Genomic DNA, 16,675 nt, shown 5'->3' on the forward strand with positions numbered 1-16,675 from the left:
TGAGACTCTGTCTCAAAATAATGCACCACATACAGAAAGACGTTTGAAATATGCTAGATACATGATTCCTTTTTTTTTTTTTTGGCAGTTTTTGGCTGGAGCTGGGTCTGAACCCGCCACCTCCAGCATATGGGGCCGTCGCCCTACTCCTTTGAGCCACAGGCACAGCCCCATGATTCCTGTTTTAAAAAATTAATAAGTATGCTAATCATCAGAGAAATGCAAATGAAATGCACCTGGAGAGATCACCTAACCCCAGTGAGAATAGTCTATAAAGTCCCAAAGCTGCAGATGCTGACATGGATATACAGAGAGGGTAACACTTTTACACTGTTGATGGGACTGTAAACTAATAATACAGCCTCTTTGGAAAGAAGTATGGAGAATCCTCAAATGCAGACTTCCCATTTGATCCCCCAAGCCCACTACCAGGCATCTACCCAGAAGAAAAAAAAAATCATTTTATCATAAGGACATTTGTGCTAGATGGTTTATCACAGCTCAATTTACAATTACCAAGATTTGGAAACAACCTAAGTGCCCACAGATCCAGGAATGGATTAATGAACTGTGGTATATGTATACCATAGAATACCAGTCAGCCATTAAAAAAGATGAAGACTTTACATCTTTTGTATTAACCTGGATGGAGTTGAAAAACACATTTTTTTTTCTTTTTTGCAGTTTTTGGCCAGGGCTGGGTTTGAACCCACCACCTCCAGCAGATGGGGCTGGCGCCCTACCCTTTTGAGCCATAGGTGCTGCCCAAAATACACTCTTCTTAATAAAGTATCACAAGAATGGAAAAGCAGGTATCCAATGTACTCAATACTAACATGAAGCCGGTAGACAAAGTAATACATGCCCACACAAAAGAAAAACTCAATTAAAGTTGGGGGAAGTGAGGAGAAAAAAGGGGGGATTGGCATGCTACCACCTAATGAGCACAATGTAAGGGTATGTGGCACACTCCCTGGGTGCAGAACACAACTACAACAGGGACTTTACCTAACAAATGCAAACATTGTAACCTAATCATTTGTATGCTCATGTTAATCTGAAATTTAAAAAAAATAAATATACATATGAAGGATGTGCACCAAATCATTTCTCTAGGTGGACTTACAGTGTTTATTCTATTTTTTAGTCATAAAAATATGCAGCCCTCCCTGGGCCTGCTGGGAAATGTGATCCCACTGGCCCAGACTGCAGCATGGTACTGGTACTGGTTCCAGAACTCCTCTCCTACTAAAATCCACAGATGTTCACATCCTTCATGTAAAATGCTGTGGTGTTTACAAATAACCAAGGACAAATCATGGGCGGCACCTGCGGCTCAAAAGAGTAGGGCGCCGGCCCCATATGCCAGAGGTGGCGGGTTCAAACCCAGCCCCGGCCAAAAACTGCAAAAAAAACAAAAAAACAAAAGCAAATCAACATAAACACTATGTCACTAATTGTCATACTGTATGTTTTATTCTTATTATCTTTCACTGTTGTTGTTTTTCTTTGGGGTTTTTTTCTTTTTTTTAAGAGACAGGGTCTTGCTCTGTCACCCAGGCTAGATGGAGTGCAGTGGCGCAATCACAGCTCACTGCAGCCTCAAATTCCTGGGCTCAAGGAATCTTCCTGCCTCAGCCTCCCAAGTAAGCCAAGGCTACACCACCACACCCAGCTCAGAATAATTTTAATCCCTGATTGATTGAATCCATTGATGCAGAGGGCCAATTGTACTGCTTTGTATTTATTTATTTGTAGAGACAAAGTCTCACTTTATCACCCTGGGTAGAGTGCGGTGGCGTCACACAGCTCACAGCAACCTCCAACTCCTGGGTTTAGGTGCCCACCACAATGCCTGGCTATTTTTGATGTTGTTGCAGTTTGGCCAGTGCTGGGTTTGAACCCACCACCCTTGGTATATGGGGCCAGTACCCTACCTGCTGAGCCACAGGCACCGCCCAGTGGTACTGCTTTGATTAAAAGGTAGCTTGTAGGCTCGGTGCCTATAGCTCAAGTGGCTAAGGCACCAGCCACATTCACCAGAGCTGGTGGGTTCGAATCCAGCTGGGCCTGCCAAACAACAATGTCAACTACAACCAAAAAATAGCTGGGCATTGTGTCCAGTGCCTGTAGTCCCAGCTACTTGGGAGGCTGAGGCAAAAGAACCACTTAAGCCCAGGAGTTGGGCGTTGCTGTGAGCTATGACATCACGACACTCAACCCAAGGCGACAACTTGAGGCTCCGTCTCAAAACAAATTTAAAAAAGGTAGCTTGTAAAGGTTGACCTTCAAGTAGGCACTGACCCTAAATTTCTCGACAATTTTTTATTTTATTTTATTATATATTTATACAGTCTTACTCTGCTACCCTGGGTAGAGTGCTGTGGCATCATCATAGCTCACAGCAACCTCAAACTCTTGGGCTCAAGCCATCCTCTTGCCTCAGCCTCCTGAGCAGCTGGGACTACAGATTCCCAGCATGTTGCCTGTCTACTTCTATTTTTAGTAGAGATGGGGTCTCACTCTTGATCAGGCTGGTCTCTAACTCCTGAGTTCAAGCAATCTACCCGCCTCTGCCTCCCGGAGTGCTAGGATTACAGGTGTGAGCCACTGATAGACCTAGTGGGCCTAGGCTAAAACAGAAAGGTGTCAGGCCTAGGCTATAATAAAAAAATACCAGTTAACTCTTAGCAAATTTCTGGACTGCAAGCTTTCAAATGAAATGAAATAAGTCTAGTTCACTCCCAAGATAAATAAGAGTGTACTAATTGATTTCTTGCTTCTAGTTCATCCCCAGTCTCTTGGTTGGCTAACTCCCTGGGAAACAGACCAGGAGGTACTGACTGTTCTGGGACTGACTTTTAAACAATGACAGGTGGGCAAATTACTGAAACTAAGATGTATGGAGGGAAAGTATTAAAACTAAGATGTATGACATATAACTAACTAACCACAAAATTCAGCTTCTGTGCAATGCTTGCTTGCTACCCCACCAAAACACACCTGGACAGCCTGCGTGCCAACCAGGATGCAGATCAAGTCTTAAAAACCTGACCCCTTAAGCACTCAGGGCTGCTTTCAGAAACCCCATGTTGGGACACTGAGGCAGTTGCTCTCCAGTAAAAGGACTCTGCTGTAAATTTGACTTGTTTGGCAGCGTGGTCTTTGTGGAACTCCTGGACACAACACCACCCCACCTGGCCCCTGACAATTTTTTAAGTGTCTGCGTGACAAATCTGCTTATCCTAGTAAAGCAAGACCACCTTCTTGTGCCATGAGCAAAGGAAATGAAACAGAATCTTGAGATAGGAAGCACTGCAGTTGGTCATAACATCCTGGGAAGACCTCTCCTTGGAAAATCAAATCAATTTCTGTTTGGTAGACCTATCAGTCTTTTTTGGTCTGTTTTTGAGACAAGAGTCTTACTCTGTGACCCGGGGTGGAATGTCGTGGCATCATAGTTCACAGCAACCTCAAAATCTTTGGCTTCAGCAATCCTCTTGCCTCAGCCTCCTGAGTAGCTGGGACTACAAGCACCCAACACAACACCTGGCTAGTTTTTCTACTTTTAGTAGAGATACGGTCTCACTCTTGCTCTGGTCTAGAACTCCTAAGCTCAAGCAATCTGCCTGCCTCGGCCTCCTAGAGTGCTAGAATTACAGGCATGAGCCACACACCCAGCCCAGCCTCTGAATTTTAAATATCACTAATAATGAATACTCATTGACAAAGAAAGGCCCACGGATGAAACGTTTGCAAACTTGTATTGCATATTTATTAAGCAGTTACTACATAGTAGACATTGTGTCAAGCCTGAAGATTCAACATATGTGAACATATATAATATAATATAAAGTAGAAGCTCCACAGTTGACCACACCCCTACATTGACCCCCTCTGTAACTTGACCTAAATAGACTGGACATGCACCACATGTACCTATCAGTACAGGAGGTCTAGTTCCTTATGTTGACCAGTTTGTTATAGACCCTCGGGTGGTCAACTTTCAGGGGCTCTACTGTGTATGACTGGACAGCCTTGCTAATTATCTAACAGAGAAAAAAGGAGAAGATTCAGGGCACATATTTGCCCCTTTGAAGGGGACGAATACAAAACATAATGGCTCTCCCTTGTTTGGCTGACCACCTGTGGCTTACATTGTTTTATTGGAGAGTTTGTTTTCCAGGACTGGAATGGAACAGATAGAAGGACCCTGGTGCTTCCCAGCTCCTGCTCTTGCCAGACCACATTTCAAGGACGTCTCACAGAGAAGAAGTGAAAACGAGAAAAACAGACACAGCTGCTTCATGTCTTCTTGCTATCAGCTGGCAACAACGGCCATTCTATTTCTCTTCTCCCTTTATCCTCGATAAAAGCCCAAGCCACTTGTTCCCTGGGCTGGCAACGTCTTCCTTTCCTCGTGCCCTGTTCTTCCCTCCCTTTGGAAAGCAAAATAAACTTCCTTCTTTTCAAGCTATTCTCATCTCTGTGTGAAGAGTTCTTTCTCAGTCTGTGTGCCATGAGTTCCCATCCTAACAATATATAGGAAAATACAATTACTATTTTGTAGATAAAGAATGGATCCAGGGGGCCCTACATCGTATACAGTTCCTGGGAGAGGGAGGACTGTTTAAGGAAAAAAATATAAAATAATTAACAAAAAATTAGGTTCAAACCCTGGGAGAGCCCTATGCAAATAATAAGCTCTGAAGCTTAATCTGCCCCTGCTGGAGGGCAAAGGGCCGAAGAAATATTGAAAAAGGAGCACCCAGCATCTGAATGAATCATAGAAGTCCAGTGTTAAATCAAATTTGTAGGAGACCAGACCATTGGTTTGGACTGAGCTCTTGCACGAGCCCCGAGAGACCAAACCACAACGGAGTCAGTCGTGCTAAAGTACTACTTCACCAAACTTAAGCTGAGAAATCAGATTGAGAAACTATAGCCCAATTCCCAAGCAAACCTGTTTCAGTTGGTGAGATAATGAAGCTCCCCATTTTTTTTTTTTTTTTGAGACAGAGCCTCAAGCTATCCCCCTGGGTAGAGTGCCATGGCTTCACTGCTCACAGCAACTTCCAACTCCTGGGCTCAAGCGAGTCTCCTGCTTCAGCCTCCCAAGTAACTGGGACCACAGGCACCCGCCACAACGCCCAGCTATTTTTTGGTTGCAGCCGTCATTGTTGTTTGGTGGGCCCGGGCTGGATTCGAACCCACCACCTTAGGTGTATGTGGCTGGCGCCTTAGCTGTTTGAGCCACAGGCACCGAGCCGAAGCTCCCCATTTTAATCCTTACAGAAGAGTAACCTCATGTCAACCAGTCATTCCTGTTTGTACTATTCTGTTTCCTGTTCCCACCCCATGAAGAAAGTAACTTTGAAACAACCAATCTACTATTTTTGTTTTGTTTTGTTTTTTAGAGACAGTCTCACTTTCTCGCCCTGGGTAGAGTGCTATGGCATCACAGCTCACAGCAACCTCCAACTCCTGGGCTTAGGGGATTCTCTTGCCTCAGCGTCCCAAGTAGCTGGGACCACAGGCACCCACCACAATGCCCAGCTACTGGTATTTTTTTGTCGCAGTTTGGCGGGGGCAGGGTTTGAACCCCGCCACCCTTGATATATGGGGCCGGCACCCTACTCACTGAGCCACAGGTGCCACCTCCAATCTACTTTTTGTTCTTTGTTTTGCCTTTTTCAGCCCTTTTCTGTCTATAAAACCAAGTTCCTCTGGTTAGCCCATTAGAACACTTTTTTTTTTTTTTTTTTGAGACAGAGTCTCACTTTGTTGCCCTCAGTAGAGTGCTATGGCATCATAACTCACAGCAACCTCAAACTCCTGGGCTTAAGTGATCCCCTTGCCTCAGCCTCCCAAGTAGCTGGGACTATAGATGCCCACCACAATACCTGGCTATTGTTTTTAGAGACAGGGTCTTGCTCTGTCTGGCTCTGGCTGGTCTTAAACTCATGAGCTCAGGCAGTCCACCCACCTTCAGCCTCCTACACTTATTCTATTTTACAATTAAGTGTTGTATGATTCTAGAATCACCAATAAAGCCAATTAAGACCTTTAGACTAAGGTTTTTTTTGGAGGGGGTTTGCAGTTTTTGGCTGGTGCTGGGTTTGAACCCGCTACCTCTGACATATGAGGCCAGCACCCTACTCCTTTGAGCCACAGGTGCTGCCCAAGACCTTTAAACTAAGTTTGTTGTAATTTTGCCTTTGTTTCTTTTTCTTTCTTTTCTTTTCTTTCTTTCTTTTTGCAATAGAATCTTACTCTGTCACCCTGGCTAGAATGCCATAGCTTCTTAGCTCACAGCAACCTCAAACTCTTGGCTTCAAGCCATCCTCCTGCCTCAGTTTTCCAAGTAACTGGGACAACAGGCACCTACCATGATTCCTGGCTAGTTTTTTTATTGTTAGTAGACACAGGGTCTCACTCTTTCTCAGACTGGTCTCCAAATCCTGAGCTCAAGCAAACTGCCCACCTCCGCCTTCCAGAGTGCTAGGATTACAGGCATGAGCTACCACGCCTGGCCTCTGTCATTTTGCCTTTTGACAACAGTAAGGAGGCATCTAAGACTTGTCTCTACTATTTAAAAAAAAAAATAGAAAAACTGAGGCAAGAGGATCACTTGAGCCCCAGTTGGAGGTTACTGTGAGATGTGACACCATGGCACTCTACCTAGGGCAACAGCTTGAGACTCTGTCTCAAAAGAAAAAAAAAAATAGCCAAGCATTGTGGTGGGCACCTGTAGTCCCAGCTACTGGGAGGCTGAGGCAAGAGAATCGCTTGAGCCCAAGAGTTTGCAGTTGCCATGAGCTATAATGCCATGGTACTCTACCAAGGGCAACAAAGTGAGACTCTGTCAAATAAATAAATAAATAAAATTTCTTCTTCAATATCACTTTAAAATAGCTACCTAGTAGTAACCAACATTTACAATTATTAACAATAGTTCAACAAACATGTTCATAAATCTGTGTACATAGTCATGATAAATTAGGTAAATGTCCTGAAGATAAGGTGTTAGGTGAAAGTATGCCTGTATTTAAAAGTATAAAGTACGAGGTTGTGTTGTCCTCCCAAAAGATTATATCAGTGTATATTTCTAGAACATCATTCCTATGATCTCATTTTCACCTCATGAATTTATTCATTAAATATATGTCAATGGCTCACTATGTGGCTTTTTTTGCCTTTCATGGGGACCCTACCCAGAATCTCATCCATATCTGATCTTGGACACGTTCCCAAGCCCAAACATCGCCAGTTTCTAACACCTGCTTCAGCTGCTGCTCAGAGAAGTGAAACAAGAACCGTCCCCAAATGGGAAAGATCTTCCACTCCAGCTTTCTGAAAAGTGGCCCCTCCATCTAGTCCCTGAACCACCCATCCTCCTTTTCTTTCTGCCTCTGTGGTGGGAGTCACTATGGCCTGGAGTTTCCGGGGGAAAGTCCAGCTTGGGGGGCTACTCCTCTCCCTCCTTGGCTGGCTCTGCTCGTGTGTCACCACTGTCCTGCCCCAGTGGAAGACTCTTAATCTGGAACTGAATGAGATGGAGACCTGGATCATGGGGCTGTGGGAGGCCTGCGTGAATCAGGAGGAAGTCGCCACTGCATGCAAGGCTTTCGAGTCCTTCCTGTCCCTGCCGCAGGAGCTCCAGGTAGCCCGCATCCTCATGGTGGCCTCCCACGGGCTGGGCCTACTGGGGTTTCTGCTCTCTGGATTTGGGTCTGAATGCTTCCAGTTTCACGGGATCAGATGGGCATCCAAGAGGCGGCTTTGTCTCCTAGGAGGGACTTTGGAAGTGTCAGCTTCAGCAACTACCCTTATTCCAGTCTCCTGGGTGGCCCACGCCACAATCCGAGACTTCTGGGATGACAGCATTCCTGAGATCGTACCTCGGTGGGAGTTTGGAGATGCCCTCTTCCTGGGCTGGGCTGCTGGTGTTTTCCTAGCTCTTGGTGGACTGCTCCTCATCTTCTCAATCTTCCTGGAAAAAGAAGACGTGCCTTCTCGAGGGATGGTTGATCCCACTGCCCCCCTATCATCCTGTGCTGCCGTGGAGAAGTCAGACAGCTCCTTCCACCTCGCACCAAGACCTTGGAACCTGGACATCTAAACCGGCTTCTGCCAAGGAATCTGGAATAAAGGAATGTCAGTAGAATCCTTTCTCTTCTTTATTTTTCTCACTTTATACTTTCTTGACTCATTTGAGGGAGTTAGGTGTGGTCCCTGTCCCATTTCTCAAGGATAGGAGTATCTTAGCGATAGGGCAGTCCTCATTTCAGAATGAAAAAGCAGGGCAGAGTGTCTAACAAACCTGTCTTTTTGATTTAAGGTTGAAATTCACAACATTGATCATTTGTTACTAAGGAAAAACATAGTAGAAAATTGTGCAACAATTTGTAAACAAAAACTGTAACAAAACTTTTTGTTGCAACAAATTATAACAAAAACAGTAACACCCTGTTACATATAGCTAAAAATGTTGATGAAGGTACCTTGGCAAAAGAAAATGAATGATTGGCCCAGAACAGCACTTAGGGTAGAGATCCTCCTCACATCCAAGTTCAGCCTCAGGTCCACAATATGATGAAAGGGAGCGTCTCAAAACACCTTCAGTATTTTGTAGGTGCTTCATATCCATCCCAAAGGAAGATGTAGTGTTGTTTGCGTTCTGTTAGGGGGTTTTGAGTGATCCACTGTGCCTTCCCCATCTGAAAGGAATAGTCTGAACAAGTGGGTGACTGACCCTCTGGCTTTGCCTGAGACTCAATATGCTCAGTGTCAAAACTAGGCAAGTCCCAAGCAAACCCAGACAAATTGGTTGCCCTAGTGTCGCTGGGTCCAAGTACTGCCCAGCGTGGCCATGTGGAGGGAATTAGCTCCTCAGAATTGTCTTTTACCACATGCAAAATCACGGTATAAAACCCTTACATTTTAACAGGAATATCAGGAGAACTACCCGGGCTATGGCTACAAACCATGTCCCATTTACAACAAATAAATCTTACCCTCCCTCTGCTGCTCACTTCTTCCACACTGGCGATCTCTCTCCAGACTGTCCCAGCCCAGGTCTTCCTCTGGCACTTCAGCAAGTCCTCAGAGAGGAACCTTACATTGCTCATAAACCCGTGTGTCAGCTGCAACCATGCCAGAGCGTCCACAGTCACCGCTGCAATCCTCCCACAGAGTCCACCCTCGGCACCACCTGTCCCCTACTCCCATTATCATTGACTCGGCCAATAATCTCCATGGGGGAACGGCTAAGGGAGATGGGTCCCAATGTCCCCACCTAGGCCACTTCTCCAGGTTCAGGGGTACGCTGGACTCCTTGCAGTACTAGGGGACTCCTCCCTCCCCAAGCCGGTGCTGCGCTTTGCCAGCTTGGGTCTGAGACCTAATGACGTCTCGCACCTCTTGATAAAATAGCCCTGACACGAGGAGATAGCTCCTGCTCAAGCAAGAACACACACACTCTCTGACACAAGCATAAATAAATCTGCCAAAGGAGCCCCAGCCAGTTCCCTCCTCAGACAAGTACCATTTTTCCCTGAGGAAATGGAGTCTGCCCAGCTACAACCTCATCTCCTGCAACTTGTACCTTCATCCCAGAGCAGGTTTCTCTAGGAGGGACCGTTTCTCCAGAAAGCTCTTTTTTATGTCACGTATGTTCTTTTGTGTGTGTCCATGTGACACACAAATCCAAATAACCCTTAGGTGAATACCTCTCTGAATATAAAAGAGCAGCTTGCATCAAAGTTGTATTCTGGCCTTCTTTGGTAAGACATGACCCTGTTTCCAATGCCCATTTTATCAGCCTTCCCTCCTTTTTTTTTTTTTGAGACAGAGTCTCACTTTGTCACCCTTGGTAGAGTGCTGTGATGTCATAGCTCACAGCAACCTCAAACTCTTGAGCTCAAGTAATTCTGTTGCCTCCGCCTCCCAAGGAGCTGGGACTAAAGACATCCACCACAAACACTCCCCATTTTTACAGATGGGGAGTCTCACTCTTGCTCAAGGTGGTCTCAAACCTGTGAGCTCAGGCAATCCACCTGCCTCAGCCTCCCAGCATGCTGGTGTTACAGGGTGAGCCACTGCACTGGCCCTCAGCTATCAATAAAGTTTCAAAGCTCTTTGGGCTTAGTTTCTTTCTTTCTTTCTTTCTTTCTTTTTTTTTTTTTTTTTTTTGAGACAGAGCCTCAAGCTGTCCCCCTGGGTAGAGTGCCATGGCTTACTGCTCACAGAAACCTCCAACTCCGGGGCTTAGGCGAGTCTCCTGCCTCAGCCTCCCAAGTAGCTGGGACCACAGGCGCCTGCCACAAGGCCCGGCTATTTTTTGGTTGCAGCCATTATTGTTGTTTGGTGGGCCGGGGCTGGATTCGAACCCACCACCTTAGGTGTATGTGGCTGGCACCTTAGCTGCTTGAGCCACAGGCACCAAGCCTGGGCTAAGTTTCGATCAGAGATGAGGCTCAAATATCTAAATGATTTCTTGACTGCATGATATCTATAAGAAAGACCCATTTCATCATTCCTCCATCTGACCATGTAGTCACTCATTTAACAAATACTTCTTGAGGGCTTTCCAAGGGCCAGGCACTGTGTTGGGAACCGGGGATAAAGATAAGTAAGATAAATGTATCCCTGCCCCTCATTCAGGCAAATAGGGGAGACAGTTTTTTGTTTGTTTGTTTGTTTGTTTTTTTTTTTGCAGTTTTTGGCCAGGGCTGGGTTTGAACCCGCTACCTCTGGTATATGAGGCCAGCACCCTACTCCTTGAGCCACAGGCCCCACCCAGGGAGACAGATAGTAATATAAAATCACTCAAGTAAGTGTCAATTGTAACTGTGAAAAGTTTACAACTCTGGAAAGGTACATGGTTCTGTAAGATCATAGGAGGCATTTCACCTGCTCAGGAAGTCATAGCTGGGTACCCTGAGGAAGTGATGACTGGCTAAGAAGTCATGGGTGGACAGCAGTTGTAGATGAAGAGGGGAGAGGAAGATGTGTAAGATGAGGCTGGCCACAAAGGAAGAAGCCAGAACTTGCAGGGCCTGTAAGTTGGTGAGGCATGGTCTGTGTTCTCAGGACGACCCTTCTCTAACCACTGGTCCCTGTGTAATTTTCCCATCACGCAGCTGTGTAGGGGCTTAAGCATTTATGAAGCACCTTTACATATCTTGGTAGTTTTCTTTAACGTAGCTTGAAAGTTTTTTAAGACTGAGAAAGCAGGCTCGGTGCCTATAGCTCAGTGGCTAGGGCATCAGCCCCATACACCGGAGCTGGCGGGTTCGAATCCTGCTCGGGGCCTGCCAAACAACAGTGACAACTGCAACCAAAAATTAGCTGGGCATTGTGGTGGGCACCTGTAGTCCCAGCTACTTGGGAGGCTGAGGCAAGAGAATCGCTTAAACCCAAGACCTTGAGGTTGCTGTGAGCTGTGAGGCCACAGCACTCTACCCAGGGCAACATGGTGAGACTCATTCTCAAAAAAAAAAAAAAAAAAAGCTGAGATAGCAAATAGTATTTGTTTTGCTACTGAGGAAATCAAGATTGAGAGAACATAGGCAACATGCCCGTGGTCAGTAATTAGCTGAGCCAGGACTTCAGCCCAGGGTTTTGCCCCCATGGCCATCTTACTTCACCTCATCTATTGTATCACAGGACAGTTCACCTAGACAATGCCCCAGGCCAAAGGAAAAACTAGCACCGAAGTAGATGGAAAAACCAAAGCCCTACAAAGAAAACCCGCTTTTGTGCTTGTGTTGAGGTCCAAACAGGGTCTCTGTTGCCGGGTGCTCACCTGCTCCGGCTGGTGCTTCCAGCCCTCATGCTAATCCCACATCTGCAGGTGCTGACGTGTTTTCATCCACACAGGACTACGGCTTCCTCTGAAAAGAAACAGACACAAACTAAAGATTTGGTAAGAAAATACTGCCTTCCCAACTCTCTTTATAAAGGACATAAGCCAGGGGGTTTTTTTTGTTTGTTTTTGTTTTGTTTTGTTTTAACACAGATGTGAGTGTAGACTGGGTATTTGGGGGATTTGGGGTTTTTTGAGTTTTTTTGAGAGTCTTACTTTGTCACCCTCAGTAGGCATCATAATTCACAGCAACCTCAAAGTCTTTGGGCTCAAGTGATGATCCTCCTGCCTCAGCCTCTCACTGAGACTGCAGGTGCCCACCACAGTGCCTAGCTAGTTTCTCCACTTTTATTTATTTATTTTTGAAACGGAGCCTCAAACTGTTGCCCTGGGTAGAGTGCTGTGGCATCACAGTTCACAGCAACCTCCAACTCCTGGGCTCAAGGGATTCTCCTGCCTCCACCTCCCAAGTAGCTGGGACTACAGGCACCCGCCACAACGCCTGGCTATTTTTTGGTTGCAGCCGTCATTGTTGTTTGGCAGGCCCAGGCTGGATTGGAACCCAGCAGCTCAGGTATATGTGGCTGGCGCCTTAGCCACTTGAGCCACAGGCGCCAAGCTGTAGTTTCTCCACTTTTAGTAGAGATGGGGTCTCACTCTTGATCATGTTGGTTTTGAACTCCTGAGCTCAAGCAATTCACCTTCCTCAGCCTCTCAGAGCGCTGGGATTACAGGTGTGAGTCACCGTGTCCAGGGTGAGTCATCGCACCGACCCAGGGGAGACTATTGATGACATATTGAGCTAGCAGCCATCATCCATCCCACAAAGGAATGTGGTCTGCATTTTGGGGCGAATGGCTTTTAGAGAAAGTCTGAGGAAGGAAACATTGTTCACCTAAAACAGCCACTGTTTTTATCCATCTACTTTGAAGGGGAAAATAATGAGATCTAAAAACAGAACTAATTAAATCTTAGGTTCAATACAGCCTTTTCTCATATAGATTCTAACATTGAAAACTTTATTTTGGTTACACATGGAGAGGCGTGTAGTCATATACGTTAGAAACAGAAAGGGGCACGAATCCATGAATATTTCAAGCCAGAAGCTTTTATTATATGCAAAACACTGTAAGAAAATAACTTACTCTAGCCTGGGCAGTAGAGCGAGACCCTATCTCCCCCCCCCCAAAAAATTATAAGTAAATAAATCAATAAAAATACAAGCACTCACCAAAATTTGAGTAATTCAGTGCTACCTTCTCCACCACCCTGTCTTTGGGGCTGGAAATTTCACCTTTAGCAGTTAAGGTCCTCAAGAAGGTCTCTATTTTTTTTTTTTTTGAGACAGAGCCTCAAGCTGTTGCCCTGGGTAGAGTACTGTGACATCACAGCTCACAGCAACCTCCAACTCCTGAGCTCAAGTGAGTCTCCTGCCTCTGCCTCCCAAATAGACTACAGGCGCCCACCACAATGCCTGGCTATTTTTTGGTTGCAGCCATCATTGTTGTTTGGTGGGCCCAGGCTGAATTCGAACCCACCAGCTCAGGTGTATATGGCTGGTGCCTTAGCTGTTTTGAGCCACAGGCGCCGAGCCAAGAAGGTCTCTATTAAAACACTTATCTGTTATTCGTCTGAGCCTCTGAACCAGCTCCAGCAAAAATCTAAGGGAAACCAATGTGAGTTAGATACGTTGGAGATGGGAGGGAAGTCAGAAATTATTTTAAGAGCTTCTGGCCAAAAGATGTGACTTCACAGCCAGGGTTAGGACAATCCAAAACTCAGGCGGGAAAGTGTCTGTGGCCGTGGCCTCCAAGAGGGAACTGACAGAAGCTGGCGTTCACGTTTCACTCTGCTAAGTGCTGGATTTATTTTTTTAAGCCAGGAGTTTTTTCACATGACCCGTCTGCATTTATAGGGTATGGAATTGGATTTTTCTGTTGCCCGGAATTTTGAATAAAGACTCAAAACCATGTCCCACGAGGGATATTTGCCTCATACTCTAAAAAGAGCTCAGCACGTCGCTGCTGAGAGGGGTCTGAACTGGTCAGCCTCACACCCAACAGCCTAAGGAGAGAAGCATCCAGATTCATTAGGGGAGGTTCCTGGAGGGAATTTGTAATAGTTGAGAGTTTTATGATGTTCCCTACCCTTCCCACTGAGCAAAGGGATGGAGGAAGACCTCAAAAGAACCACTCACCGATCAGTGGTTCCCAGAAGGAAGGCCAGTATCTGGTGCACTCCCCATCTCACCCCGCTGAGCTGCGGAAATTCTGGGGTCCGACTCCTGCTGCCACCAGGATGGAGCCCCAGAAAGTTCATGGGAAAACCTGACTTGACTTGCAGAGGGCTACAGGTGGGTATCTGACCAGCGCCTGGGCAGGACAGTGCAGCACCTCCTCTTCTGCCCTTTACAGGGGCAAGGTGGTGAGCGTCTCATACCCAAGTGGATGCTGGAGAAGACATTCTGGGTGACACTGTCCTTGAACACCATTGGAAGGGCAGGGGCTGATAGGATGGTAAAAGGGTAGCAGGAAATCCCAGAAGCCATCAGGGAATGGGGTGTGGTTTTCTACAGGGCTCTTTGAAGATTCCCTAAAATGCCTCATACAAGAGCTAATAATTGGATTCCTACCGTAACAGAAGACATTGAACAGAAGACAAGTTTTGGGGGTTTTTTTTTGTAATTTATTTTTATTGTTGGGGATTCATTGTGGGTACAAGAAACCAGGTTTCACTGATTGCATTTGTTAGGTAAAGTCCCTCTTACCATCGTGTCTTGCCCCCCAAAGGTATGGCACACACCAAGACCCCACCCCCTCCCTCCTTCCCTCTCTCTGCTAATCCCTTCCCCACTCCTCCCTCCTTCTTCCTCTCTCTGCTCACCCCCTCCCCTGAATGACAAGTTTTTTAAAAAGTAAAAAAAAAAAATGTTCTTTGCTTCCCTCTCCCATAAACTTTCCTCACATGCAGGGATGTTCAACTTGTGGCCTCAGGCTGCACACAGATTATTTGAGACAGAGCTTTTGCTTATCTGTGGGATTCAGATATGATGAAAATTATGCATGGACCTTTTTTTTGCTCATCAGCTTTCATCAGGCCCAAAAGAAATCTTCTTCCAGGCTCGGTGCCTGTGGCTTAATTGGCTATTGGTCAGCCACATACACCTAAGGTGGCAGGTTCGAATCCAGCCCGAGCCCGCCAAACAACAATGATAGCTGCAACCAAAAAATAGCCGGGCATTGTGGTGGGGGCCTGTGGTCCCAGCTACTCAGGAGGCTGAGGCAGGAGACTCGTTGGAGCCCAGGAAGGAAGTTGCTGTGAGCTGTGATGCCACAGCACTCTACCCAGGGGGACAGCTTGAGGCTCTGTCTCAAAAAAAACAAAAGAACAAGAAATCTTCTTCCAATGTGCAGCAGAAAAAAAAAAGGGTGGACACCTTTGCAGAAGAACCCTCCTCCCTGCTGCAGGTCCCTGGACTTGAGGGCGAGGCCTGAACAAAGGACAGGGAGAAGCTTTAAAGCAAGTGCTGGAGAGTGAGTTTGGATTTAGACTGGTCCAAACTTTTTAATACATGACAAAAAAGCTACAAGATCTTTTTGAGATGCTATTAAGACACAAGGAAGGGAAACCCAAAAGATTATTTTGAAGGTAACAATGAAAGCAAAAACACAGCTGTTTGACTCACAGTACCCTATCAAGTTCAGGCCATTCAATCAGATGATTAAGGAAAAATATATCTAAAACAGGAAAAGAATGAGATCTGAGATATCTTTATTTTTATAGCAAGCATAAGCCCTGACCTCTTCAATAACAGTCAGATTGGCTAATATGAATGCACTCGCTTGCCAGAGGCCCATAACTCTCTGGATATCTGCTTTAGGCTTTCAATCACTTAGAACCCCCACTATGGGCCTTATGCAGGCCAGGATAATCCTTAAAAGTTTTGCCCCATGGCAAATTTCATCATGAGAACCACACCTGGAGCTCTACATTACACTGAATCATGACTACATCTGTTCTCTTCTTTAACCCTTAAAACACAACTGCAAAGTATTGCCCCATTTTACAGACAGTAAAATAAGTTCAGCCGATATTTGAATTCAGATGTGTCAGATTCCAATATGGACATTCTTTCCATGGAACCACATCTTATTTTTTTGTTGTTCTTGTTGAGACAGAGTCTCACTGTCACACTTGGTAGAGAGCTGTGGCATCACAGCTCACAGCAACCTCCAACTCTTGGGCTTAAGGGATTCTCTTGCCTCGGCCTCCCAAGTAGATGGGACTACAGGCACCTGCCACGACTCTTGGCTATTTTTTTTGTTGCAGTTGTCATTGTTTTTAGCTGGCCCAGGCCATTTTCAAACCTGCCACCCTCGTGTGTGCAGTTGGTGCCATAACCACTGCACTACGGGCGCTGAGCCAGAACCATGTAAGGGACACGTTGCTTTAGTAGTGATTTATAAATCTGGAGAGCCGTACAACTAATTAAATCATGAGTGAACGCAGGCTATTCTTTAACTCAGTGGTTCTCAACCTTCCTAATACCATAACCCTTTAATACAGTTCCTGTGGTCGCAACCCACAGGTTGAGAACCTCTGCTTTACGCAGAGACAGTCATGATGACTTTGAGAATGACCATACTACTTTCAGGCCATTAATGGGGATTCTATCTATTCTCTCTACCCAGGCTGCCAAACAACAATGATGGCTGCAACCAAAAAATAGTCAGGCATTGTGGCGGGCGCCTGTGGTCCCAGCTACTTGGGAGGCTGAGGCAGGAGACTCGCTTGAGCCCAGGAGTT

General features: G+C 45.9%; 1 protein-coding gene across 1 annotated transcript; it reads left to right on the plus strand.

Annotated features, from left to right (window-relative positions):
- Positions 1–7,429: 7,429 nt before the first annotated feature.
- CLDN25 (claudin 25) lies at positions 7,430–8,122 on the plus strand. Its single transcript, XM_003794785.1, has one exon. It carries the CDS (start codon positions 7,430–7,432, stop codon positions 8,120–8,122), a length of 693 nt encoding a protein of 230 aa, XP_003794833.1.
- Positions 8,123–16,675: the final 8,553 nt, after the last annotated feature.

This window comes from Otolemur garnettii, unplaced genomic scaffold, assembly GCF_000181295.1.
Source record: "Otolemur garnettii isolate 467f Iridium unplaced genomic scaffold, OtoGar3 scaffold00086, whole genome shotgun sequence".
Classification (NCBI taxonomy): Eukaryota; Metazoa; Chordata; class Mammalia; order Primates; family Galagidae; genus Otolemur; species Otolemur garnettii.

Excerpts from the sequence above, each read along its gene's own strand:
- CLDN25 (XM_003794785.1), top strand. The coding sequence starts at position 7,430 with ATGGCCTGGAGTTTCCGGGGGAAAGTCCAGCTTGGGGGGCTACTCCTC.